The sequence below is a fragment of the Hemitrygon akajei genome, chromosome 4, assembly GCF_048418815.1.
Source record: "Hemitrygon akajei chromosome 4, sHemAka1.3, whole genome shotgun sequence".
Classification (NCBI taxonomy): Eukaryota; Metazoa; Chordata; class Chondrichthyes; order Myliobatiformes; family Dasyatidae; genus Hemitrygon; species Hemitrygon akajei.
This window is the reverse complement of record NC_133127.1, coordinates 173,182,154-173,209,079: the sequence shown is the minus strand read 5'-3', so window position 1 is coordinate 173,209,079 and position 26,926 is coordinate 173,182,154. Positions and strand designations below refer to the sequence as shown.

General features: G+C 39.3%; 1 protein-coding gene across 2 annotated transcripts in view; it reads right to left on the bottom strand.

Annotated features, from left to right (window-relative positions):
* Positions 1 to 26,926, bottom strand: part of LOC140726956 (F-BAR and double SH3 domains protein 2-like) — a 226,579-nt gene that overhangs the window by 94,302 nt on the left and 105,351 nt on the right. For both annotated transcript variants that reach the window (XM_073044002.1, XM_073044003.1), the window contains exons 6-8: positions 8,637 to 8,770; positions 2,862 to 2,916; positions 1,444 to 1,572 (exon numbers count right to left, since the gene is read on the bottom strand). In XM_073044002.1, the coding sequence (XP_072900103.1) occupies positions 1,444 to 1,572; positions 2,862 to 2,916; positions 8,637 to 8,770 (318 nt within the window). The remainder of the gene's footprint in view (positions 1 to 1,443; positions 1,573 to 2,861; positions 2,917 to 8,636; positions 8,771 to 26,926) is intronic.

Genomic DNA, 26,926 nt, shown 5'->3' with positions numbered 1-26,926 from the left:
TGAAAGGATTTGCTGCATTTTAAAAAATGAAGAGTTATTTCACATGAACAGGCAGACTACTGTACAGAAAGAGGAGCAGGGAGACAGGAGCTTATTAAGAATCAGAATCACATTTAATATCACTGGCATACATTGTGAAATCTGTTAACTTAGCAGCAGCAGTACAATGCAATGCATGATATAGCAAAAAAATTATTCTAAGTACATATGTGTCTATTAAATAGTTAAATTAAGAATAGTAGTGCAAAAACATTTAAAAAATGTGGTTGTGTTAATGAGTTTGTTATACCAGGAGAATGGGGATTGATCACTAATATTTGCAATATGTAACCACAAAACAATCTAACAAGAAGAAAAATACAGTTAGTAACCACCAAATGACCAAATAGTTTTATTATGGTTAAATAAATTACCATTATATCAAGTATTAATTACAAAGTTAACATAATTTATCTTGCTACACTAATTGGCCACAGTAAGCTACCTTGATGAATAGTAGGTCATGGAGGAAAGTAATAGGAATGTGGGGTAGGATAATTTAAAAAAAACACACCAATTTTATTCAGAGCTAACAAAATACTTGTGCAAGGAAGATAAACAGAAAGAACTAATTTCTTTGCAGTTTAACGTCATAAATGTGAGCCAATCACCAAAATCAGATACCACATACAGACGTATAATCATTCATCATCCACTTTAGTTGCCAGGAAGGACAACAACCAGTGAACTTCTATAAGTATTTCTTCCAATTTTATTATCTTTTTAAAAAAAAATGTGAATTGGCCGTTGATGAATTTCTTAAATATATCTAGATGATGGTTAAACATATTGCTTCCAGGGGTTGATTCCTAATGGTTTTTTTCTCTCAGTTAGATGGTTTTTTCCCCCTCTTCTTTTTTCTATATAATTTTTTTTCCATTTTTATATATTATGATTAGTTTTTTCCAGCTCTATTAATTGCATACATATTAATTTGTTGAAATTCTGTATTATTTTATAGTTGTAGAAGATTAAACTGAAACGCTTTGGGAAAAAAAATTACTATGATGATCGGCTTGGTGAAGATGAAGAATGAGTCCTCTTTCTGAGAATATTTGAAAACAAATAAAATGAAAAATGTTGCTTTGTTTCTCAAATTATTTCTTTAGAAATGACCAAAGAAATCTTTTAAAGATTTGATTTGAAAATAATACAGTTATGAATTCTTTGATATTCTGCAAGGCCTTTTCATTGGCTGGTGACAGTCTTCTGAGTTTTAAGTATCAAGACTCTGATACAATCATTCTAATATATATCACAATAGAACAAACAACATACAACGTGACTTGTTAAAAAACTGTCAGGAACAAAAAGAATAGATCTGAAATACATTTTACTTGGCTACTTAAGTGTACTGGGCTGATTTCTGAAATGTACTACATAAGCAGAGAAAAATTTGCTTACCGTCATCATGTTTACCAGATCTATTTGATAATAACGATCTTGATGTGCATTTGCAGCTGCCAGTGTAAGAAGGTAGTCATTTCGAGCATGGTTAGCTTTTATGTTGCATTCACTGCGTCTTGCTTTCAACTAAAATTCAAAGAAAGTATGAAATACTGGATGCCAAACAGACTTGGGAAAATTTCACAATTTTCTTCCTAAGAGACTTTATGTTTCACCTTGTAGTGAATTGCAAGGATATATCAATAAAATGGCCCCATTATGGGTTAATATCAGTCCATCTTTAAAAATATTCCCTCATTTAGCTTTCCCATCGTTACACTTCATTTCTTGCACTATTTAAATAGGTTTAACCTTACAATGCCCTTCCCAGTGAAACTAAAGATCAATGTTACAAGTTGACTCGTCCCTCATGCAATGTTTGCCTTTGTTCACATTGAGATGGTATAAAAGATTTGCAAATTAAATGCTGTATAGTGTATCCAGAGATAATGAAAACACTAACACTTAAGGCCAAGGAGTTTTGATGAAGATCTGTTTACCTGTTTTGCTTTCCATATCTTGACTACTTCCAACACTTTGTTTTCACTCAAAATTCCAACATCCATAATATGCTTTATCTGACTCCCTATCATCTACAATGTTCTTTGCAATCACAAGTATTCCTCCTCTGTACTGGACCTGAAACTAGGAGCTGATAATTTGGTAAATGCAAAGATACATGTTAAAATTATGTTGGAAGGTGGAATTTTTGAAATAATTTATTACATGGATTGGATTAAAGAAAAATTATTTTTTCTTCATCGCTGAAAGCAATGAGTTACGTAGGTCAGATCTGATCCGTTACTCAACTCTGCATCAGTGAACATAGTTTTGAGTTGATGGAGCTCATTCTTCAGTTTCATAACTGTTGTCAACATATGGTTGGTGGAAGAAGCACAATTGATCATGATCTTTTTGCTTGCTTTGGGCACACATGTACTTCCCAGCCGTGGTCACTGGATAGTGATTAGGATCAGGAAACAGGTGAATTTCTCTTCCCTAGCCCATGGATGCTGAGACTGTAACATAATTAAACTTTAAAGAGAGAAAATTAGCTTTAGGAATTGTAGGTCCAAAAAAATTAAAGCCTTCAAACCGAAAATGACAATATTTTGTCTTTCTCAGAAGAGCGAACTTATTTCAAAAGAAGTATGAAAATTTTATACAAAATCAAATGACATTTTTAAATGACAATTAAAAGCCAAGTCTTGACCTCACCTAATTATGTTCAAAGGCTAAGTGCATCCAATTAATATACTAGCCATCATTTACATACCTCAACTAAGACTTGCAGCACACTGTGGAAATATTGTACAAAAACCACAAGCTCATGATCAATAACAAGAAACAATTATTCAAAATCTTGCATAACATACCTTCACACTTGCTTTCTGTAAACTTATTCTTGAATGAAATAGACTAAGCTTGGACCTGTAAAAATAAAACCTGTATTTAGCAGTATATTTGTATCAAAGGATTGTTCTGTTAAAATGGCACTCTGCATTTAAGAACTGATGTAAAAGCAGGAATTGTTATCATTAGGGCCATTTCAAGTAGTTTTGTGTAGATAATTTACTTGCCATATTTATTAATTAAATGAATTAAACAAACAACTGAATTGGATTCACCATAACTGCAGTATATCTGTGGCCACAATGCAAGGCAATTTAACACCATTATTTAAATCACTTAATGCTCAACTTTACAGAAAATATGTTGGGATTGTTCACCAAATGTACAGAAGGTATTGTAGATGTGCGATCACATGAGTCAAGTATGATGTTCTCCTAAGAGGTTGCCTATTGGTGGGTTCTCAAGTGACTGTAGAGGCTGATCTAGGATCCACATATTCTACTGCAGTGTGGGAAAAGTAAGTGGTGGGGTCTTTTAGTAGTTCAACAAGATGCCACTGGTTCTCTGTGGCATAGCAGAGGTTGCTCTCATTTAGCACAGCTCCTTCTTGAACAAATTTTCTCCAAGTGTATCTATTGTCTTCCCAGTTTTTAGGTGTCATTTTGAATTTCTTCAGGCTGATTTTAATGTTATCTTTGAAACATTTCCTTTGAGGTATATATACACAAGGGCACTGCTAAAACTCTGAATTGCAGAATCAATTTTTTTTTCAGCTTCCTTATCACTTCTTTCACACTTGCTAATCATCAAAATGCTTTTTGCCCCTTGGGTCTGAAGAAACACTTTAATATTAGCAGCAGCCACTTGAGCAATAAGCAACAAGTGACTATTACACTTAAAGGTGAGTGGTGCTGCACAGATCAGTATCAATCACTTCCCTGGTCCTGTCTGCTGCAATGCACTTCCCCAGGTAGCTTGTCAAAGTACTATCAACAAGATCTGCTGCTTTGTAAATGAGTGGTTCTTGTTTTGCAGTGGCTTTGAACTTCATTATAGCCTTAATTTCTACACCAAACTCATTTCAATCTACTAGAGGGTCACCAACTTTTCCAAGCTGCAGTATCCCTTGAATTCTCAACCTATTAGCTCAAAAACATTAGCAATGCTCATATGAAGCTGGAAAAAAAGTGGATAAACACTTAGCATTCCAGTGCTATTCACAACTGTAAGACAAAATTAATTTGAATTGCCAAAAGGCATGAGATGAGCAGAATTCAGCAGAATAATTCTGTGCGACAGTGCTACGATTCTAAAATATATAATGGAATTAATATACTGTTAAAGCAACAGAATCTTCAGAACTTTGTGCAACAGTTAAAAGATAAAAAATTAAAGCAAAATTAAGGGAGGTAAAATAATGAATTTAGAAATATTCTTATGCAATAAAAATCTAATTATTTAAATTTGTTAAATAATAGTGAACTCACAAGCACATCTTAGGGGCAACTTACAAATGATAAAAAGCACTGAAAATAATTCGAAGAATGAAGTTAACCGTAGATTTCAAATAGTTAAGCAGACAGATGGTAAGCAAATAACATATGTCCATTACAAAGTGGGAAAGAAAAACAATAGCTATTCAAATAAAGAATAAAATTAATGTAGCATTTGGCCACAAAATCAAAAGACAAATTGGCAAGAATGAGTGTGAAGCTTCATGCTTAAATTCACATGCAAAATGGTGATGGCTATGTTATGGGTAATTTATAGTTGCTGATTAAGCAATGAGCAGAAGGTAATGAGGCTGTAGCCTGAAAGAGTCAAATCCAAAAGACAGATTCAATGATCCTTTTTTCCCTACGTGTTTCTTAATGCACATTACATGCAAAATCATGATAATTTGTACCTCATGATGAAAAAAATTAGCCTTTTTTCTTACTTAAAAATATTCCTCAGTGCATGCAGAAAGAGCTCTCAGTAATCTTATAAAAATCCTTTTGATCGGCTCATGCTCTCCAGTTCTCAGGAATAGGCAATTGTACCAGATTCTATTGTAATCTATCCCAGACACGAGACCAAGCCGCAACACTCCAGTAAAAACCAATCCCAACAATTGGCCTGAAATAAAGTTTCTGTCAAATTAATACATTTCAGTGTGAATCTCAGGTATTAGCTTGCCAACCCTGAGCCAGAGTTCAAAGCTACATACAATTACTGCAGTTATGATAGCCATGATCATTTATTACGTCTGTAACACATTTAATTTTAATGTAATTAATTCACTCTATTTAATCTTTAAAGCTGCACTGTTGTCCAGTGTCTACACTCCATCAATTCTGAGCTCATTGCTGCACTTTGCTCTAAAGCATGCGCCTTTCAGATCCCTAGTTTCAGCTGATTACCTAATTATCAGGCAGATCATCTGTTTATCACTGAAAATGGAAAATACCAAGGTTAGGAAAACCTAACTGCTTTATTAAATTAAGCAAATAAATAAATAAAATGAAATCACTCCCTTACTCAAAGCACATGTTCTGGAGATAATGCACTCATTGAGCATTGAAAGCTATGTTAATATCTCAATACAGATGCTAGAGGAACTCAGGGGAGCCAGAGTGGGGAATGGAAGAAGAGGGAAGGGGGAGGGGGAGAAATTATAGGAAGTCAGAGAAATCAATGTTCATGCCATCAAGTTGGAGGCTGCTCAGTGGGAATACGAGTTGATGTTCCTCCAACCCGAGAAAGACCTCATTGTGACAGCCTGTTGCAGATGGAGCAATGTAGATTGGGGGACCACTTTGTCAAGCACCTTTGTTCCATCTGCAACAAACAGGATTGCCTCTGTGGTAAGATGGCAGCACATGTGGACGCAGTGGTCTCTCGAGGGCTAACCAAATGTGCTTTTAAAATTTTTTATATTAGACTATATTAAACTCCTGTAACTACAAATACAGCAGGTCTACTGCATCAGTGAGCTGCTTGTTATTTGGAGTGCCGGCCAGGGTGTCATTGCAGCCAGCTGGCAGTTCAGAGAAGGGCTTTTCTGCTGCTACAATCCAGAAGAGGAAATGCCAGAGACAGTGTAGCATGATGTTTATACTCGGTTGGGGATAGCCTCTCCCATCGGTGCTGCCCTCCAGTATTGAATTGGAGGAATTACAGGCTGGACTGCTGGCTCCATCAATTTGGGAGGTTGGTTACTCAGGGTCATGGACTAAAAATGCGTTTTCTTGCAAGACTTGTTCCCTCTCTATCGAATATTTTAAATGCACATGTACAACTTGCACCTTGGCCCCAGAGGAATGCTGTCTCCTTTGCCTGTATCCATGTATGGTTTCAATGAAATTAAACAATTTGATTTATTTCCCAGTGGCCAAGAATTTTAAATCCAGTCCCCACTCCCATTCTGACATGTTAGTTCATGGCTTCCTCTACTGCCATGATGAGGCCACTCTCAGGTTGGAGGAGTAACTTCTGGTAATTCTTCCCTCCACATTCTCTCTTCTCCCATTCTTACCTCCTCTTCTCCTCACATGCCTATCACTTTCCTCTGGTGCCCCTCCTCCTTCCCTTTCTCCTACGGTCCACTCTCCTGTCAAGATTCCTTCCTCAGTTTTCCCACCTATTACCTCCCAGTTACTCACTTCATCTCCTCCTCCCCCATGCACCTGGCTTCACCAATCACCTTCTAGCTTGTACTCCTTCCCGTCCCCTGAACTTCTTATTCTGGCTTCTTCCCATCCCAATAAAGGGTCTCAACCTGAAACGTCTACTGTCTATTCCTTGTCATAGATGCTGCCTGACCTGTTGAGTTCCTCCAGCATTTTGTATCTGTTATTCTGGATTTCCAGCATCTGCAGAATCTCTTCTGTTAATATTTCAACAGACTGTCAATCTTTACTAACTGAGATAAAATCCCACCTCCAAATATTAATAACAATAATTCATCTTTCCTTAAGGCACATGTAAAACTGCAACAACTATTCAGGCCATGGATAAAATTCTACAGAGTTCCTCAAATCGTTTAGTTTTGTTTTCATTTTCTATTTTACGATGAAGCATTTAATTATTATGGAGATTGTTGTAACATTACAAGTAAGTTTACTTCACCATAATGACCAGCAGCCGCCAGAAACAGTGTGGCTTAGCCCTAGAAGATAGAAGGAACTAGAGAAGGAAGGTTATTTTAACTGGAGGTGACCAGTACTAGACCCCTGTTGTATGTGATATATTATGTTCTTTTTTTGAAAATGCAAGTGGGCTGATTGGTAATTATGCAGATGATAGTTAGGAAGTCATGTTGCAGCTGTATAAAATATTTGTAAGGCTACATTTGGAATACTGCATGCAGTTCTGGTCACTGCATTACAAAAGGATATGGTGGCTTTGGAGGGGGTACAGAAGAGGTTCACTGGGATGATGCTTGAATTAGAGTATTAGCTCAAGGAGAGGTTGGAAAAATTTAGACTGTTTTCTTTGGAGTGTCATAGGCTGAGGAGCTACCTAGCAAAATTATATAATATTATGAGAGACATAAATAGGGTAAATAGTTAGAGAATCTTTCCCGTCCACAGGCTTAAAATGAGGAGGAAAGCTTAAAGAATATTTATGAGGCAGGTATTTAAGAGGCATTTAGACAGGTACATAAATGGGTAGACAATAGGGGGATATAGACAATGAGCAAGCAGATGGGATTAGTTTCAATTGGCATCATGGTTGGCACAGACATCATTGGCTTCTTCCTGTAATGTACTCTTTCATGTTCCATGAATTATGTAATAAAGTAAAAATATTATATGCAGCCTTACTTCAGTAGATTGCAGTGACTGATGATCAACTTCCCCGATCTACTCAGCTCTAATATTCCAGACTTCTCAACCTTATCTTATTTACTAGATCTATTTAATCTAAAGGTTTAGAAAAAACCTGAGGGGGAGTATCAGATGCATTTTTCAATTACCAAGATAGCCTGTGAAGTTCAGATTGATAGTTTTTGAGGAAATTATATTATAATTGTACTTGAGTACCTGCAGACTATCAGGTTATTATCTTTGTATGAATACAGAAACCTTTTTATAAAAATATTTTTATGGGGAAATACATAATGATAACATGAGTAGTGAATTAGTTTACCATTTTTCCTCAGATCTGCTAGTTATATTTTGAGTCTCTGATTACATTTTGCCACAAATTTGTTATTCAAATTTAATTACATATTTGATTGATAGAACTTACAAATAATGTCAGCTTTCAGCAAAATTTTTCCATAAAGAAGTGCATTAACCATTTTGGTTTTGTACAAACTCCACTTTCAGAATCAGTTGAAATGCACAAGGTAAATGTACAAATTCAAAACTGAATAATAGATAACATTTGCTTTTTGCACTTCACATTTTTGTGATATATTGCTTCTCTGACTACAGCAAACTACAATCAAGCCTGATAACTTTTAATGCCTGAGTTTTGTCGTGATTGTATTTCCATATTCAGGTAAAGCACTATGAGAGAAGCTGGTGTACAAAAACACCATTACTAAATGGAGCATATTGCTGATTCTGCAAGTGTTTCTATTTCAGCAAACTTCCCAACAGAATTAGTTACAGATCATCAATTTTCCAATGAAATGTTTGTATAGTCATTGTGAGGCAGTATAAGTGTACATACAGGGCAGCATGTTTCAATGATTTAGTTCTCATGCAACACACAAAAGTACAAGAAACAAATTAAAAGGTTTGCACATTATATTCTTGTACAGCAAAGAATACCTATTCATATCATAAAAAAAAATCGAAACGCACTTGGCCTCTAAATCTGCTTTCTCTCGCGCTGCATGAGCCATCTGTTCCAACTCAAAATACTTCTTTTTAGACTTCGCCAGATCCTTCACAGTCTCCTGGAATTCAGCCTGAATTTTTGTCAGCTGATCAATGGACTACAGAAACAAGATAATACTGAGAATTAGATGCAGCACAATGTGAACAGAAGGGTTTTCTTTGTAACAGTAACTGATAATTATGACTACTACTTTACATATCACAAAATAGGGATACAACTGTGACAGAACTAGAACATTCTTATATTAAGCATTACATTGTAATTTGTGGAGCATGTACACTTGAAAGAATAGGCAAAGGGCACTCTAAATATTCCACCACTTCTATATGTGGAATTCAAATATGTGGGCAACTCAGCACTTCAAGCCTACTCAAAAGAGGGAAAAAAAGCCCTCCAATACTGAAACAATGGATCCTTTGTTAAAACAGCAATATAATTTAAGTGTCTTATTCACTTAATTTATTTCATATTTTACAATAACTCAAAATGTTATGTGCATTATCCTATCATTCAATATAGTACTTCAGGAAACAATATTTATGTTTGTTTAAAATCATTTTCCAGGGTACAACTAATATTTCTCAATTCAGAACACTGTCTAATGAGTTCCATTATTTTAGATAAAGTATAATGGACAAGAACTTATTCATTTTCAGTTCTTCCTAAAATGCTAGCCTGGTTAATCTGCAAAACACAGGGCAATGTGAACGCTGTTTTTACTATTTAAAATGCAAGCTGCCATCCCGTAACCAAACAATAAGATCAAAATTCTTAACCCAAATATTTGAAGTGAGTAGTAGCTGTAACAGATAATTAACCATGAACTGTTTAAGGGAAGGCTCAAGAAAACTCCCTCTCAGTGATAGCAACGTTCACAATGAGGGCAGTAAGTCATTTACAATCATGTTCAGCTACAATTCCAGACAGGCTATTTAGCTGTGCTTCTTCCTGAAATCCCCTGCATCACAAACGAAAGCACTCAGGCAATTAAGTTTATTCCACATGATGTCCATAAATGGCTGAGAGCATTACCTACAAAAAATTCTAAGACACAAGATGCTATTCCAATTGCAGCACTGAAGGTGTACATTCCAGAACTAACCATGCTATCAGTCAAACTGTTCTAGTACTATTAAAGAAGTGGCATCCACTTCATAATATGGATGCTAAAAGCTCAAAATAAATTTATTATCAAAGTACATATAATGTCAGCACATTGACATTTATTTTCTGAAATAAAACTGAAATAAAAACAGAAAATGCTGGTAACACTCAGCAGGTCATTGAACATCTGTGGAAAGAGAAACATTTAATGCATCAGGTCCAGGCCTAGGCTTTCAACATTAATCATTTCACTTTCCATAAATGCTGCTGACCTACAGAGGATTTCTAGCACATTTTTGTTTTTGCATCAGATTTCTAGGATAGGCAGCTTTTTGACTTTCTAGTATGGAAAACAACCCCAATAGGTTCTGTCCACAAAAAGGGCAAATCCAATAACTTGAGTCTCACCTGGACGAGACTGAAGAGATGACTGCGGCTTCAGAAGGTGCAGGTTATCGGTGCTCACTACCTGGCACCTCATTGAAGAGAGCTAGAAGCACCAAGTTCCTGAGAGTGCACATTATGGACAATCTCATCTGGTTCCTCAACACCAATTCTTTAGTCAAGAAAGCACAGCAGTGTCTCCACTTACTGAGAGTGACCAGATCAGCTGTATTACCACCCGATATGGGAATTGCAAGGCGTCTGACCGCAAGACCCTACAAAGGATTTTGAGGACTGCTGAGATGATTATCAGGGTCTCTCAATAGCCCACCTATATGGGGTATTGATCAGGAGCACTGCATACACAAAACTATTAGCGTTGTCAAGGATCCCTCCCATACATCCCATAATCTCTTTGTCCACTTCCCCCCACCCCTTCACCATCAGGCAGGAAGTACCATAGCATTAGGGCAAGGACTATTAGTGTGTGCAACAGCTCCTTCCCTCATGCAGTACCCATTGCTCTGCGTAAACAATATACTGTACCTCTGACATCCCCTATATTTTCCTTCGATCACATTAAAGTTGTCTCTAATCTTATACACCTCTATCAAGTTACCTCTTAACCTCCTTTGTTCCAAAGAGAAAGCCCTAGCTCACTGAACTTTTCCTAAGACGTGCTCTCTAATTCAGGCAGTATCTTAATAAACCTCCTCTGCACCTTCTCTAAAGCTTCCACATCCTTCCTATAATAAGGTAATCAGAACTGAATCCAATATTCCAAGTGTGGTCTAACCAAAATTTTATAGAGCTGCAACATTTCCTTGTGGCTCTTGAGCTCAATCCCCATCCCCCAGCTAATACACTATACACCTTTTTAACCACCTTATCAACTTGTGCGTCAACTCTGAGGTATCTATGGACATAGACTCTAAAAATCCCTCTGTTCCTCCACATTGCTCACAATCCTGCTATTAACTTTGCACTCAGCCTTTAAGTTCGCCATTCCAAAGCGTATCACTTAACACTTTTCTGGATTGAATTCCATTTGCCACTTCTCAGACCAGCTCTGCTTCCTATCAATGTTTCGTTGTTCACCAACAACAAACTTCTACACATTCCACAACATCACCAACCTTCGTACTAACCAATTCTTCCCCAACCTCATCCAATTTTGAAGCAATGTAGTCTAGTTTCCCTGTATTCCATGTTCCCTAAATTTCTGAATGACCTTACCATGGGGAACATGCAGCAGACCAAACAAAGGACTCTGGTAAGAGCAGGGGTGGCGGGCTCTGTATCTATATCAACAATGACTGGTGCACTAACCACACTGCAGTAGAGAGTTATTGTTCTCCTGACCTGGAGTATTTACTGCTCCAATGTAGGCCGTTTTATCTGCCTCAGGAGTTTTCCATTGTTATGATCATGGCTGTATACACCCCCCCCACCCCCACAAGCCAATGCACAGCTATACTCGGCCATCAGCAAACAGCAGGATGCTCACTCTGACAGTGCCTTTATTGTTGCAGGGGATTTTAACCAGGTCAACCTACGATCTGCGTTCCATAAATTCTATCAGCATGTGCAGTGCCCTACCAGGGGATTAAACACCCTGGATCATGTGTACACAAATGTCAAATACAGAGCCTCCCCCAGCCCACCCCTGGGACAATCTGATCATCTTTCACTGTTTTTGATGTCAGCATACAGACCACTTATCCGCAAAACTAAATCTGCAATAAAAACAGTCAAAATATGGCCAGAAGATGTCTCTTTACAACTCCAAGATTGCTTTGGTCGCACCCACTGGGACCTGTTTGCACAACAGGCTACACACGGCACAGAGGTGAACTTGGAGGAGTACACATCCACTGTGCTTTTCTACATCAACAGTTGTGTGGACAGTGTAACAGTAGACAAGAAAATAAAGATATTCCAAAACCAGAAACCGTGGATGAATAAAGAGGTACAAAATCTTTTAAAAGCACGCAATAATGCTTTTAAATCTGGTGATGCCGCACTATTTGCCTATAGTGTTGCCAGGTCAAACCTGAAAAAAGGCATAAGGCCAAAGGCATCCACAGGCAACGGACAGAGGACCACTTTAACAGTGCTAACAATCGGAGCATGTGGCAAGGCATCAGGGCTATTACTGACCAGAAGAGTAACCCTGTCTGCCCCCACAGTGATGTCACACTGGCCAATGAACTCAACACCTTCTTTGGCCGGTTTGAAATTAACAACAATGTGAGGAGAGCAAGAACCCGGCCATAGAGGACGAACAGGTTCTTACACTGAGTACACATGATGTACAGCGCACGCTGCAGAGGGTCAATCCACGAAAAGCTACAGGCCCAGATGGAGTTCCAGGACGGGTACTTAAAAACTATGCTGAACAATTGGCTGATGTATTTATGAGAATTTTCAATCTGTCTCTATCTCAGGAAATGGTCCCCCAAGTGCCTGAAATCAGCCATCATAGTGCCTGTCCCGAAGAAAACAAACATCAACAATTTGAATGATTATCGTCCGGTTGCCCTCACACCAATAATAATGAAGTGCTTTGAGAGATTGGTCCTCTCCCACATCAAAGTCACTGTCCCTGCTACACTGGACTCATACCAGTTTGCCTATAAAGCACAAAAATACAACTGCAGACGCTGTGGATCAAAGAATACGTACACAACGCTGGAAGAACTCAGCAGGCCAGGCAGCATCCGTGAGAAAAGAGTAGCCAATGTTTCGGAATGGGGGGGAAGAGAGGGCCGAAGCCCAGTAATAGAGATAGGGGAGGGGTTAGGGCCTAGAGGCGCCAGGTGGAAAACCAATCAGAGGAAAGATAAAGGGGGGAGGGGGAGGGGATAAGCATGAAAGAACTGTAGAGATAAAGAAGCAGAAAGTTGAAAGGGGAGAGAGGCAGAGAGGGACCTGGAATAGGGGGAGGGAATTACTGGAAATTGGAGAATTCAATGTTCATACCACCAGGCTGGAGGCTACCCAGACGGTAGATGAGGTGTTGCTCCTCCAACCTGAGTTTGGCCTCATCATGGCAGTAAAGGAGGCCAAGTATGGACATATCTAGATGGGAATGAGAGGCAGAGTTGAAGTGGGTGGCAACCGGGAGGTCCTGTCTATTGTGATGGACGGAGCGTAGGTGCTCGACGAAGCAGTCCCCCAATCTGTGTCAGGTCTCGCCGATGTAGAGGAGGCCGCACCGGGAGCACCGGATGCAATAGGTGACTCCAGCAGACTCGCAGGTGAAGTGTTGCCTCACCTGGAAGGACTGTCTGGAGCCCAGAATGGTGGTAAGGGGGGAGGTATGGGGACAGGTGTAGCATTTGCGCTTGCACGGATAAGTGCCAGTTGGGAGTTCTGTGGGGAGGGATGTGTGGACCAGGTAGTCGCGGAGGGAACGATCCCTGTGAAAAGCTGAGAGGGGTAGGGAGGGAAAGATGTGCATTCCTGATGAAGGGTCTCGGCCCGAAACCTTGGCTACTCTTTTCTCACGGATGCTGCCTATAAAGCAAACAGGTCCGCAGAGGATGCCATCTCATTAGCTCTTCACACTGTCCTGACACATCTGGATGGAAAGGGCACATATGTGAGGATGTTTGTTGATTATAGCTCTGCTTTTAATACTGTCATTCCCAGCAAGCTCATCTCCAAACTCCACCAGCTAGGCCTCAGCTCATCACTCTGCAACTGGGTCCTGAATTTCTTGTCAGAACGTTCACAGGCAGTGAGACTGGGCCCTCACCTGTCCTCCACTACTATCCTGAACACTGGTACACCACAAGGTTGTGTACTGAGTCCCATACTCTACTCCCTCTTCACTTACGACTGTGTACCTGCATTTGACACCAATACCATCGTCAAATTCGCAGACGACACGATAGTGATCGAGTTGATCTCCAACAGAGACGAACCAGCGAACAGGGTGGAAGTACAGAACTTAGTGAGCTGGTGCTCAGAGAACAACCTGTCTCTTAATACAGCAAAGACTAAGGAGCTAATTATCAACTTTGGAAAGTCATGGATGACGAGTACGCTCCAGTCTACATTAACGGAGACAGTGAAGAGAGTGCCCAGTTTCAGGTTTCTGGGAATACACATCTAAGACGACCTCACATGGTCCACTAACACCACAACAATAGTTAAGAAAGCACAGCAACGCTTGTTTTTCCTCAGGATGCTGAAGAAAGCTGGTCTACCTGAACAGATGCTGGTGACCTTTTACCGCTGCACCATAGAGAGCACCTTAACATACTGTATCTGTGTGGTAACTCAGTTGTACAGCAGCTGATAGGAAAGCACTTCAGTGGGTAGTCTCTAGTGCACAGAAGATCATTGGGACATAGCTCCCAGCCCTGGTGGACACCTACAGCTTATGCTGCCTAAGGAAAGCTACAAGCAACTGTAAGGCCAATACACACCCATGCGATCATCTGTTTGAACTTCTTCCATCTGGCAGATGTTAAGATTTTCTATGCCCGCACTTCCAGACTGAAAAATAGCTTTTTCCCCAGAGCTATAATTGCTCTGAACCAATCAATCAAGCATCATCCATAAATTTGTTATATTGCTACTTTTAATACCGGTTTTATGGCTGCATGCATCTGAGTTGCACTTTTGTACTGCTGGACATTGCTTCTACTGGCTGGTTACTTGATCTTATCTATTGTTTATTTATTTTATTTGTTTCTTTATAGCATTGAGTACGAGAGTGGCAAACTTATTTTCGCTGTATTGGTGCATGACAAATTGTACCATGCAATGACAATAAAGATATTTCATTTCATGGTTAGAAGGCTTACTAAAATCCATTACATCACCTCTGCCGCTCTACCCTTATCAATTTGTTTTGTTACTTCCCCAAATAATTCAATCAGGGTTCTGAAACACGACCAGCTTCTCACAAAGTCATGCTGACTATTCCTAATCAGACTATACTTCTCTAAATGCTTGTAAATCCTGTCTCTAAGAATTCTCTCCAGTAGTTTGCTCATCACTGACTGGTCTACAATTCCCAGGGTTATTCCTGTTATCTGAAGAAAGGAATAATATTTGCCACAAACAGAGCCTTGAGTCAGTGGACTGGGCTATGTTCAAACACTCATCTGAGGATTTGAATGACTACACTAGGGTTGCAACAGACTTTATTAAAACAGCTGTAGATGAGGGTGTCCCCACAAAATCATTCAGGGTTTACCCCAATCAGAAGCCCTGGATGAACCATGAAATCCAGAATTTGCAGAAGGCCAGATCAGAAGCTTTCAAGGCCAGATCAGAAGCTTTCAAGTCCAGAGATCAAGAACACTACAAGAGGTGCAGGTATGATCTCTGGAAACCCATCTCGTGAGTGAAATGGAGATTCTGGACTAGACTGGAATCAACTGGGGATGCTCAACAGGTGTGGCAGGGTTTGAATGCCATAATCTCCTACAAAGTTAAATCTAGTGACACGAGGAACAGTACAGCTTCCAGACAAGCTCAATGCTTTCTATGCTTGCTTTGACCACAAAAACAGTGAAAAACCAACGTACACCTCTATGTCTCCCGATGATCCTTTGGTCTCAGTACCTGAAGATGATGTGCAGGCTGCCTTCAAGCAAGTGAATCCAAGGAAAGCATCTGGTCTGTACAGAGAACCTGGCTATGCTGACCAACTGGCTGGTATGTTCACGGATATCTTCAACCTCTCACTTCTGCAGTGTGGGGTACCTATCTGCTTCAAGCAGGCTTCAATTATACCAGTGCTCAAGAAGGGCATGGTAACCTGCCTCAATGACTATCGCCCAGTGATACTTACATCTACAGTGATGAAGTGTTTTGAGAGGCTGGTGTTGAAACATATCAGCAGTTGTCTGAGTGGCGACCTGGACCTGCTTCAATTTGCCTACCGAAGCAACAGGTCCACAGGTGATGCCATCTCATTGGGTCTTCACATAATCCTAGAACATCTGGACAGCAAAGTTGCATATATCAAGATGTTCTTTATTATTACAGTTCAGCACTTAATACCATCATCTCCTCAAAAGTAATCAGTAAACTCTAAGACGTGGGCCTCAATACTCCTTTGTGCAATTGAATCCTGGATTTCCTCACTTGCAGACCCCAATCAGTTCAGATGGGCAAAAACCTCACTTCCACAATCTTCACCAGCACGTGCACCAGAGAGCTGTGTGCTTAGGCCCCTGCTCTGCTTGCTTTACACCTATGACTGTGTGGCTAACACAGCTCCAACACGATATTCAAATTTGTTGATGGCACCACTATAGTGGGTTGTATCAAAGGTGGTGATGAATCGGCATATAGGAGGGAGATCGAAAGTTTGGCTGAGTGATGTCATTACACCAACTTCTCACTCAATGTCAGCAAGACAAAGGAACTGAGTGCAGACTTCAGGAGAGGGAAACCAGAGGTTCATGAACCAGTACTCATTGGAAGATCAGAAGTGGAGAGGGTCAGTAACTTTAATTTCCTGGGAGTCACCATCTCAAAGGATTTGTCCTGGACATTTCATATAAATGTAATTACAAAGAAAGCACAGCAGCACCTCTTCTTCCCTAAGAGTCTGCGGAGATTCAACATGTCACTGAAAACCTTGACAAGCTTCTACAGATGCGTAGTGGGAAGTGTACTGACTGGCTGCATCATGGCTTGGTACAAGAACACCAATGCCTTTGAGCAGAAAATATGACAAAAGATAGTGGATTCGGCCCACTACATCATGGGTAGAGCCCTCCCAACCATTGAGCACATCTATATGAAATACTGTCATAGTAAAGCAGCATCCTTCATCAAAGGTCCTCACCACACAGGCCATGCTCCCTTATTGCTGCTGCCATCACATAGAAGGGACAAGTGCCTCAGGACTCACACCACCAAGTTCAAGAACAGTTACCGACCCTCAGCCATCAGGCTCTTGAACAAGAAAAGGATAGCTACACTCATCTATTGAGATGTTCTCACAACAAAAGATCTCACTTTAAGGACTCTGTCTTGTTAGTTCATGCTCTTGTTACTTATTGTTATTAATTTACATTTGCATGTGCCTGTTTTATTGCCTTCAACGCTCGTGCTCTTTCATCAATCCTGTTTACAGTTACAGATCTATAGATTTGAGGAGTATGCCCGCAGGAAAAAATCGTAGGGTTCTATGTGGTAACATGTATGCACTCTGATAAAAATTTTTACTTTGAACTTTGGACACTTGTTGCCAAGTATAGACACAGCTATCTCTTCTCTCGTTTCCTGTAACCTGGAGTATATCCCATTTGGTTCTGGGGACTTAGCTATCCTAAGCGTTTTCAAAACTTCTAGCACACCACCTTTCTTAATATCAACATCTTCCAGCGCATGAGACTGTTCTGCACTGTCCTCACATTAGTCAAGGCTCTCTCACTGGTGAATACTGAAGCAAAGCATTCATTAAAGACCTCCCCTTTCTCCTCTGACTCTAGGCCCATTTCCTCTATATCCATGATTGGTTCTACCCTCACTCGTCATCCTCTTGGTCTTCATGGACATGTAAAATGCCTTGAGGTTTTCCTTAACCCTACTCACCACGCCATTCTCATGTTACCTCTAGCTGATGTAAGTCCCATCTTAAGCTTCTTCCTGGCTATCTCATAACTCTCAAGAGACCAGTCTGATCTTTACACCCTAAACTTTATGCTTCTCTCCTCCACTGACTTGAGCATTTGCAGGTTCCTCTTTAGATCGCACACTCTGACTTTGAAAAATTTCCCCACAAAGTGTATACATTGTACATTCTATAAAAATTCTATTTTACTAAGTGTGTACATGTGAAGTAATAATTTTACCGTTACCTATCATGTCCATTGGATGTCTACCTATTAGAATACAACTTATAAAAGAAATCATAAATTGTCAATAAATTCTGCATTACATACATCTTGTAAATGAATAAACAAAAGAACAGCTATAACATGATTTTTTTTGCTTAGCTCTCAATTATAAAAGTTTCTAGATAACAAAAATATTCCAAAAAATTATGTTACAATTTTCATGTTTTAAAAATTAAACTATGAATTGTTCAGTGGATCAATACATCTGCATGTATGCTAGTCAGCTGTGTAAACCAATAACATTTAAGGTTTAATACCTGGTTATCATTGTGGTGAAAGGATTGTTATATTTAACATCAGTATCTTGCCTTCGTGGGAAAATGGAGTTGATTAACCAGATTCTAACAGCTCAATGACGTTAGTTGGAAAATATATAGAGATAGTGGGACAGGTATACATAGATGAATCATAAGATGCATGATATGCCAATATATACCATGCATTCCAACTTTGCTTCAAGGCTGCAATTACGATGCAGTCACCATCTAGTTAGTTGATGCATAGCTTGGCAATTGGCTGTAAAATGGGTGTCATAGTAGCACAGCTGCTAGCACAATGCTATTCCAACTCAAGGAATTCCAGATTTTGGAGTCCAATTCAGGTGTTATCTGTAAAGAATTTATGTTTTCCCTGTGAACCGCATGGGTTTCCTCTGGGTGCACTGGTTACCTCCCACAGCCCAAAGAGCTACTAGTTAGCAGGTTATTGGCCATTTGTAAATTGTCCTGTATTAGGCTAGTGTTAAATAGGTGGGTTGCTGGGCAATGCAGCTTGTTGGGTCAGAAAGGCCTGTTCCGCGCTATATCTCTAAATCAATAACTAAAAATAAAATAAAATTGCTTAGCAACATCTTAAAAGGGACAAGAAAGATGCTAGATAAATGGAACTAATTCTTTCTTTGAATTTACCTGTCAGCGCTCATGACTTTTATATTTCCTATTATCCACAATAAAAAAATATAGCCTACACAACAGAGAGGCAATGCCCAATTCCCAGATGATTTAAAGAAAAAAATCTTGGAAAGATGTCACAATATCTATTAGAATACTGAAAGCATTAACCCAAAGACAGTAATGCAGAATTGTGCACAAAAGGAAAATTAATCATTAAGTGGATTAACTTCAATCATTACTTCGAACTGATTCTACAATCTATAGACTCACTTTCAAAGATCCGTACCAATTGATGTTTTCAGAATTATTTAGTATTTGTACAGTCTGCCTTATGCAAAGATTTTTATAAAATTCTATTGTATTTTTTCCTGGAAATACCTGCAAAAATGAATTTCAAGTTAGTATATAATATATACACACATTGATAATAAACTTATTTTGAACACTGAAGAAAATTTAATTTAGAAATATTTTTTAAAAGCTAATACAAAAAGTCAGAAATAATGGCCAGCACCCTCTAACTGTGCAGGCATAGAAGTTGAATACTTCTAAAGTGCATGGCCAAGTCCTCAACTTCCATAATGCTGGACATTACTGTGGGATAACCATGATCTGTCATGAGAATTCATATGGAATACAGTAGGAGACCATAGGCATCTGCAAATACTCTAGCTCTCAGGCTAGGAAATTCACTATTGAATTTGTATCAGATTATTTGGCACAAACCCAGAAGGTTCCTTGATTTTAAATGGAGCAAATTAGTTGGAAAGGAAAGGAAAATGCAAACTCACTTTATTCAAATTAGTTGATTGATATGTACTTGACCGTGGAATTTTAATGAATTTAAACTAGTCATACACATCCTCTCTCATCCTGTGAATTTGAGATTGGATATAGATTTAACTATCCAGTTCTCAAAGCAAATCAGGGGCACATCTTTTTAGTTTCGGCCTGGAAGACCCTAAGCTGTACTAGGCTTTGCTGATCAGCTAAAAGTTGGAGTCACTGCAGAAATATGCACCACAGAACTGCACTAGGAGAGATTTGGTTTCAAAGCTATTGACCAATAAACATGAGCAATTCAGAAATTAGTGGAATATTAGAGTCCAAGGTTACACATTATAGCAGAGGGATAGGAAGGTAGGCAGAGGGGATGGTGCGGCTCTACTGGAAAAGAATGGTATCAAATCAGTAGAAAGATGTGACATGGGATTGGAAGATGTTGAATCCTTGTGGGTTGAGATAAGAAATTGCAAGGATAAAAGGACATTGATGATAGTTATACATAGGCCTCCCAACAGTGGCTGAGAAGTGGACCACAGATTACAACAGAAAATAGAAAAGGCATGTCAAAAGGGCAATGTTATGGTAGTCATGGGAGATTTTAACATGCAGGTCAATTGGGAAAATCAAGTTGGTAATGGATTTCAAGAGAGTGAGTTTGTTGAATGCTTAAGAGATGGCTTTTTAGAGCAGTTTGTCATTGAGCCTACTAGGGGATCAGCTATACTGGACTGGGTGTCATGTTATGAACCAGAAGCGATTAGGGAGCTTAAGGTAAAAGAACCCTTAGGAACCAGTGATCACAATATGACTTGAGTTCAACTTCAAATTTGATAGGGAGAAACTAAAGTCTGATGTAGCAGTATTTCAGTGGAGTAAGGGAAATTACAGTAGCATGAGAGAGGAGTTGGCCAAAGTGAATTGGAAGGAGTTGCTGGCAGGGATGTTGACAGAGCAGCAATGGCGTGCATTTCTGGGAAAAATGAGGAAGGTGCAAGACATACGTATTCCAAAAATGAAGAAATACTCAAATGGTGAAATAGTACAACCCTGACTGACAAGGGAAGTCAAAGCTATTGTGAAAGCAAAAGAAAGGGCGTACAGCAAAGCAAAAATTAGTGGGAAGATAGAAGATTGGGAAGTATTTAAAACCTACAGAGAGCAGCTAAAAATCATTAGAAGGGCAAAGGTAAAATATGAAAGCAAACTAGCAAATAATATCAAAGTGGATAGTAAATGTTTTTTCAAGTATGTTAAAAATAAAAGAGAAATGAGAGCGGATATAGGACTGCTAGAAAATGAGGCAGGAGAAATAATAATGGGGCACAAGGAAATGAGTATTTTGCCTCAGTCTTCACTGTGGAAGACACTAGCAGTATGCCTGATGTTGTAGTGTGTCAAGGAAGAGAAGTGGATGCAGTTACTATTGAGAAGGTGTTCAAAAAGCTTAGGTGCACCCTAGGGATCTGAAAGAGGTAGTGTTAAAGATTGCGGTGGCATTAGAAATGATCTTTCAAAAATCACTGGACTCTGGCATTGTGCCAGAGGACTGGAAAATAGCAAATGTCACTTCACTCTTTAAGAAAGGAGGAAGGCAGCAGAAAGGAAATTATAGATCAGTTAGCCTGACCTCAGTAGTTGGGAAGATGTTAGAGTCAATTGTTAAGGATGGAGGACAAGGTAGTACAAAGTCAGCATGATTTCCTTCAGGAAAAATCCTACCTGAGGAACGTGGAATTCTTTGAGGAAAGTTCAAGTAGGATAGATAAAGGGGGTGTAGTGGATGTTGTATAATTGGACTCTCAGAAGGCCTCTGACAAGGTGTCACACACGAGGCTGCTTACCAAGTTAAGAGCCCATGGTATTACAGGAAAGTTACTAACATGGTTAGAGCATTGTCTAATTGGTAGGAGGCAGTGAGTGGGAATAAAAGGATCCTTTTTTGGTTGGCTGCCAGTGACTAGTGGTATTCTGCAGGGATCAGTGTTGGGACCACTTCTTTTTATGCTGTACAATGATTTAGATGATGGAATAGATGGCTTTGTTGCCAAATTTGCAGATGATACCAAGATTGGTGGAGGGGCAGATAGTGTTGAGGAAACAGTTAGGATGCAGAAAGACTTGGATTAGGAGAATGGGCAAGAAAGTGGCAAATGAAATACATTGGAAAATGCATGGTCATGCACTTTGGTAGTAGAAATAAATGTGCGGACTATTTTCTAAACGGGGAGAAAATCCCAAACTCTGGGATGCAAAGGGACTTGGAAGTCTTTGTGCAGAACACCCTAAAAAGGTTAACTTGCAGGTTGAGTTGGTGGTGAGGAAGGCAAATGCCATGTTAGCATTCATTTCAAGAGGCCTAGAATACAAGAGCAAGGATGTGATGCTGAGGCTCTATAAGGCACTGGTGAGGCCTCACCTTGAGTATTGTGAACAGTTTTGGGCCTCTCATCTTAGAAAAGGTGTGCGAGGGTCCAGAGGAAGTTCACAAGGATTATTCCAGGAATGAAAGGGTTATCATATGAGGAGCGTTTGATGGCTCTGGAATTCAGAAGGATGAGGGGAATCTCATTGAAACCTTTCAAATGTTGAAAGACCTAGACAGAGTAGATGCAGAAAGGATATTTCCCATGGTGGGAGAGTCTAGGACAAGAGGGCAGAGCCTCAGGATAGAGGGGTGCCCTTTCAAAACAAAGATGTGGAGAAATTTATTTAGCCAAAGGGTGGTGAATTTGTGGAATCTGCTGCTACATGCAGCTGTGGAGGTCAGGTGATTGGGTGTATTTAAGGCAGAGATTCTTGATTGGACATGGCATCAAAGGTTATGGGGTGAAGGCCGGGAACTGGTGTTGAAGAGGAGGGAAAAAAAGGATCAGTCATGATTGAATGGTGGAGCAGACTTGATGGGCCAGATGGCCTAATTCAGAATTTAGATGTAAGAAACTAAAATAGTTTTAAATTTCAGAGGTGGTGGTGAAATGAAGAAAACAATGACAATGTCAGTGAAAGGATGGAGTGCTAGAGGAAATGATTGGCACACTGACTGACTCTGCCTGTTGAAAGGTAGTGGTGAGCGCTCATTTTAATTTGTCTGGAGACAATGTAAACAAAATATGATGGAAAAATACAGGAGACAAAAAGAAACAAAACTAAAATGGTAGAATACAGAACACAACAGCAGCTGGAAATGTTCAGAGAACACCACAGATACCCATCTTTGGAAAGAGAAAAACAAAGTTCATGTTGCAGGTTAATAATGATTACTTGCAATTAGCTGGTTACCCAAAACTACTTATTTCAGCACTAATTGTAATTTATTTATACTTCCACCAATCCAGCATTCCATTCTGGGTGTGCATAAACCATCTCCTCTATATTTGGGACATAGCTTTACTCAGGTCTCTCAGAGTGAAACCCTGTGACAGCTCCAATTCTCCACCCTACTTCCAGACCAGTGTCTTCTGCTCCAAGATCGTTTGAATGAAACAATATAAAGATCAAGGAACAGCATCTCATCTTCCATTTAAAGACATCAGAACTTAACATTCAATTCAACAATGTCAGACAACCCCAATTTCCAGTTTATTTCAGAAGTAGACAGTAATAGTGCTACATCAAGGCTAAGTGGTTTTGGAATCATCACTTCAAATAAATCACATTTTATGAAAGCTTTCCAAAGAGCTACAAAAGTGCAGATAACTGTTTTTTTGGTTAGTTTTAGGCCAAGTTAACAACAGTTCAATAGAGGAGAAGTTGCTGGATAGAAATAGATTTTCAAAAGTATATTGCGTAAGTCAGTCACATAAGTTTCCTCGCTAATTAAAGTTTTTCTGTTTTGTGTCCATGTTCTCCAGTTTCATGTAACTGTAGCATACACTTCCCAGGTTTCAAAAATCTAGTTTGTAACCTGCTATAGTTCCTCAAGTAAACCAAATTCCATGGTGGAAAGCTTATTAATAGTGAGATTAAATTGTCACCAAAAACAAAAGCAAGATATTGTGGATGCTGGAAATCTGGAAATACAGGAAATATTCAGGAGCTCAGACATTTCTGAGGAAGGAAATAGAGTTCAAAGGCAAAGCAATGCAGATTTTCATGAAAGGTCATCGACCAATACATCAGCTGTTTCTCCAAAGATACAACCTGGCCTGCTGGTCATTTCATGCACTTTCAACAGTAAGAAAACTGCTGTGTTAGCCTGCTGTTCCTTAACCAACTATTAAAGCGATTCTTAATAGGTATAGAAAGAATCCAAAATACACAGCTTATTGCTCTGAAACTGGAAAAACTATGACGTGACATGCTTACAAAACAAAGGCAAATCTCTCAGTACTAAAATAAGTTATGATAGATGGCAGAAATGGTTAAGCAAGGGTACAGTATATTTGCAAGTGTATGTCTTGAACAATTTGGTGAATTTCAAAGCACTGTGAAAATTGTAGACAAACATTCTAGGTAATAATTATCTATGATCAAAAGAAAGCATACTAACAGTGGAAGGGTGCTTGGATGAATGCATAATGCTACATATTTTGTCAGCATTATACTGTTCCGAATCATAGAGCAATACAGAACTCATATGAGTCCTAAGGCCCAACAGGTTCACATTGACCATGTTGTGCACTCAGCAAGTCACAATCTCCTGATTTCGGTCCATATCCCTCCAAGCCTCGTCTCTCCACACACCAGTCTGAGTGCTTCTTAAGTGATACCACAGTACCAAACTCAACCACTTCCTCTAGCAGCTCATTCCACATTACTCACCATCATGTGGGTGAAAAACTGGCCCCTCAGAGCCCTTTTAAATCTTTCTCCTCTCACTCTAAATCTATGCCCGTACTTATAGACTCTCCTACCCTGGAGAAAAGATTTACCATCCACCTTATTCATGACTCATAATCTTTAAACTTCTTGAAGGTCACCACACATTCTCCTACATTCCAAGAAACACAGACCTAGCTTGGCCAAGCTCTCCTTTCTAGTCCTGGCGAGACCCTTGAAAATCTTCTCAGCACTCTTTCCAATTTAACGATGGGGTATTAATATTTCTATAATAGGGCAACCAAAACTGTACGCAGTACTCCAGGTACACCCTCACTAATAATTTCTATAAGTGCAACAATGTCCCAAATTTTATACTTAATGAAGACACAAGAGGCTGCAATGCTGGAATTTGCTGGAGGAACTCAATAAGTTAAGCAGCATTCTTGCTACCATCAGGGAAGTGATGCAGGAGCCCAAATGCAACCACTCAGTAATTCAAGAACAGTTTCTTTCCCTTGCCATCATACCTGTGAACATTACTTCATTATTTATTTTGTAACTTATAGTAATTTTATGTATTTGCAGTGTACAACCATTTTCACATCATGTAAGCTAGTTATAATAAACCTGATTCTGAATTGCTGGGGAAAATAAATTGTAAACAATTCCGGTTGAAACTGTGCATTAGTCCTGATGCAGGATTTTGACCTTAAACATGGACATCCACCCACAAATACTGCTCGACCCAATGAGTTGCATCGCAGATTATTGTTGCTCCTATACTTAGTGCCTTAACTGATGAAGGCCAGTGGGCTATACTTTGACACTGCTTTCAAGAAACCACATATTTGTATTCTTAAGCCTCTCAGTTCTATTTCATTCTTACAGCATTGTTAAGAATGTTCTATATAAGATAATGGATAAGACACCATAAAGAAATGTTTGAAAACATTAAGCAATTTCAATTCTTTCAGCGATTGGAACTTGATCTTTAAAAAGACTATCTTTAAAAAAAAAGCAGTTAGTGCTTTTCAATTGTTTCCTTTTTCTTCTTTATATCCTTTTTATTTCTTTCATTTCAATTTATAACTGCTTGTTTTGTTTGCATTTGAGTCCTTGACCAACTGCTTCACCAAATATTTACTTGTAATAGCAATGTCATACTTCAGCAACAAGATAGGCATAATACACTATAAATATCAACTCAGGCAGCCTTTTGAAAAGAATGAGAAACAGTCTTATTGAAACAAAATATTCTAGGGAGATTAACACGGAATGCGCAAAGGATGTTTTGCTAATGACACATCTAGAACTAGACATGTGGTTTCAGAATAACACACACAAAATGCTGGAGAAACTCAGCAGGTCAGGCAGCATCTATGGAAAAAGAATACAGTCAATGCTTTGGGCCCATCCCCTTATTCATCTCTCACCTTATCTCCTTGCCCACCCATCGCCTCCCTTTGGTGGTCCTTCCCACTTTCCTTTCTTCCATGGCCTTCTATCCTCTTCTATCAGACTCCCCTTTTTCCAGCCGTGTCTCCTTCACCAATAAATTTCCAAGCTCTTTACTTCATCCCCCCCCCCTTTCAGGTTTCACCTATCATCTTGTGTTTCTCTTCTTCCCCCACCCCCACCCCCACCTTTTAAATCTACTCCTCAGCATTTTTTCTCCAGTCCTGCTGAAGGCTTTGGCCCGAACAGTCAACTGTACTTTTTTTCCATAGATGCTGCTTGCCCTGCTGAGTTCCTCCAGCATTTTGTGTTTGTTGCTAGGATTTCCAGCATCTGCAGATTTTCTCATTTGTGTTGTGGTTTCAGAATAATGGGTTACTCATTTCAAACGGCAATAAGGAATATTTTCTTAAAGAATCATGAACTTCCGGAATTCTATACTCTAGAGAGCTGTGGAGACAGAATAAGTGAATAGTTTCCAGAAAGAGACAAAAGACACTTAAAGCAACACACACAAAATGCTGGAGGAATTCAGCAGGTCAGGCAGCATTTATGGAAATTAATAGACAGTCAATGCTTCAGGTCAAGACCCTTCTTCACGACTGAACAGAAGGGAAAATATGCAAAATAAAAAGGTTGGGGGTAGCTAGAAGGTGATAGGTGAAGACAGGTGGGCAGGAAAGATAAAGGGCTGGAGAGGAAGAAATGTGATAGGAGAGGAGAGTGGACCATAGAAGAAACAGGAGGAGGAGGTGGAGCCAGTGGAGGTGATAGGCAGGCGAGAAAAGCTAAGAGACCAGAATGGGGAATAGAAGAGGGGAGTGATTGGGATTTTTTTTTAAACCAGAAAGAGAAATTGATATTCATGCCAACAGGTTGGAGGCTACCCCGTTGGAACACAAGGTATTTGTCCTTTACTCTGAGGGTGGCCTCATCATGGGACAAGAGGAGGCCATGGTACGACATGTCAGAATGGGAATGGGAATTAGAGTTAAT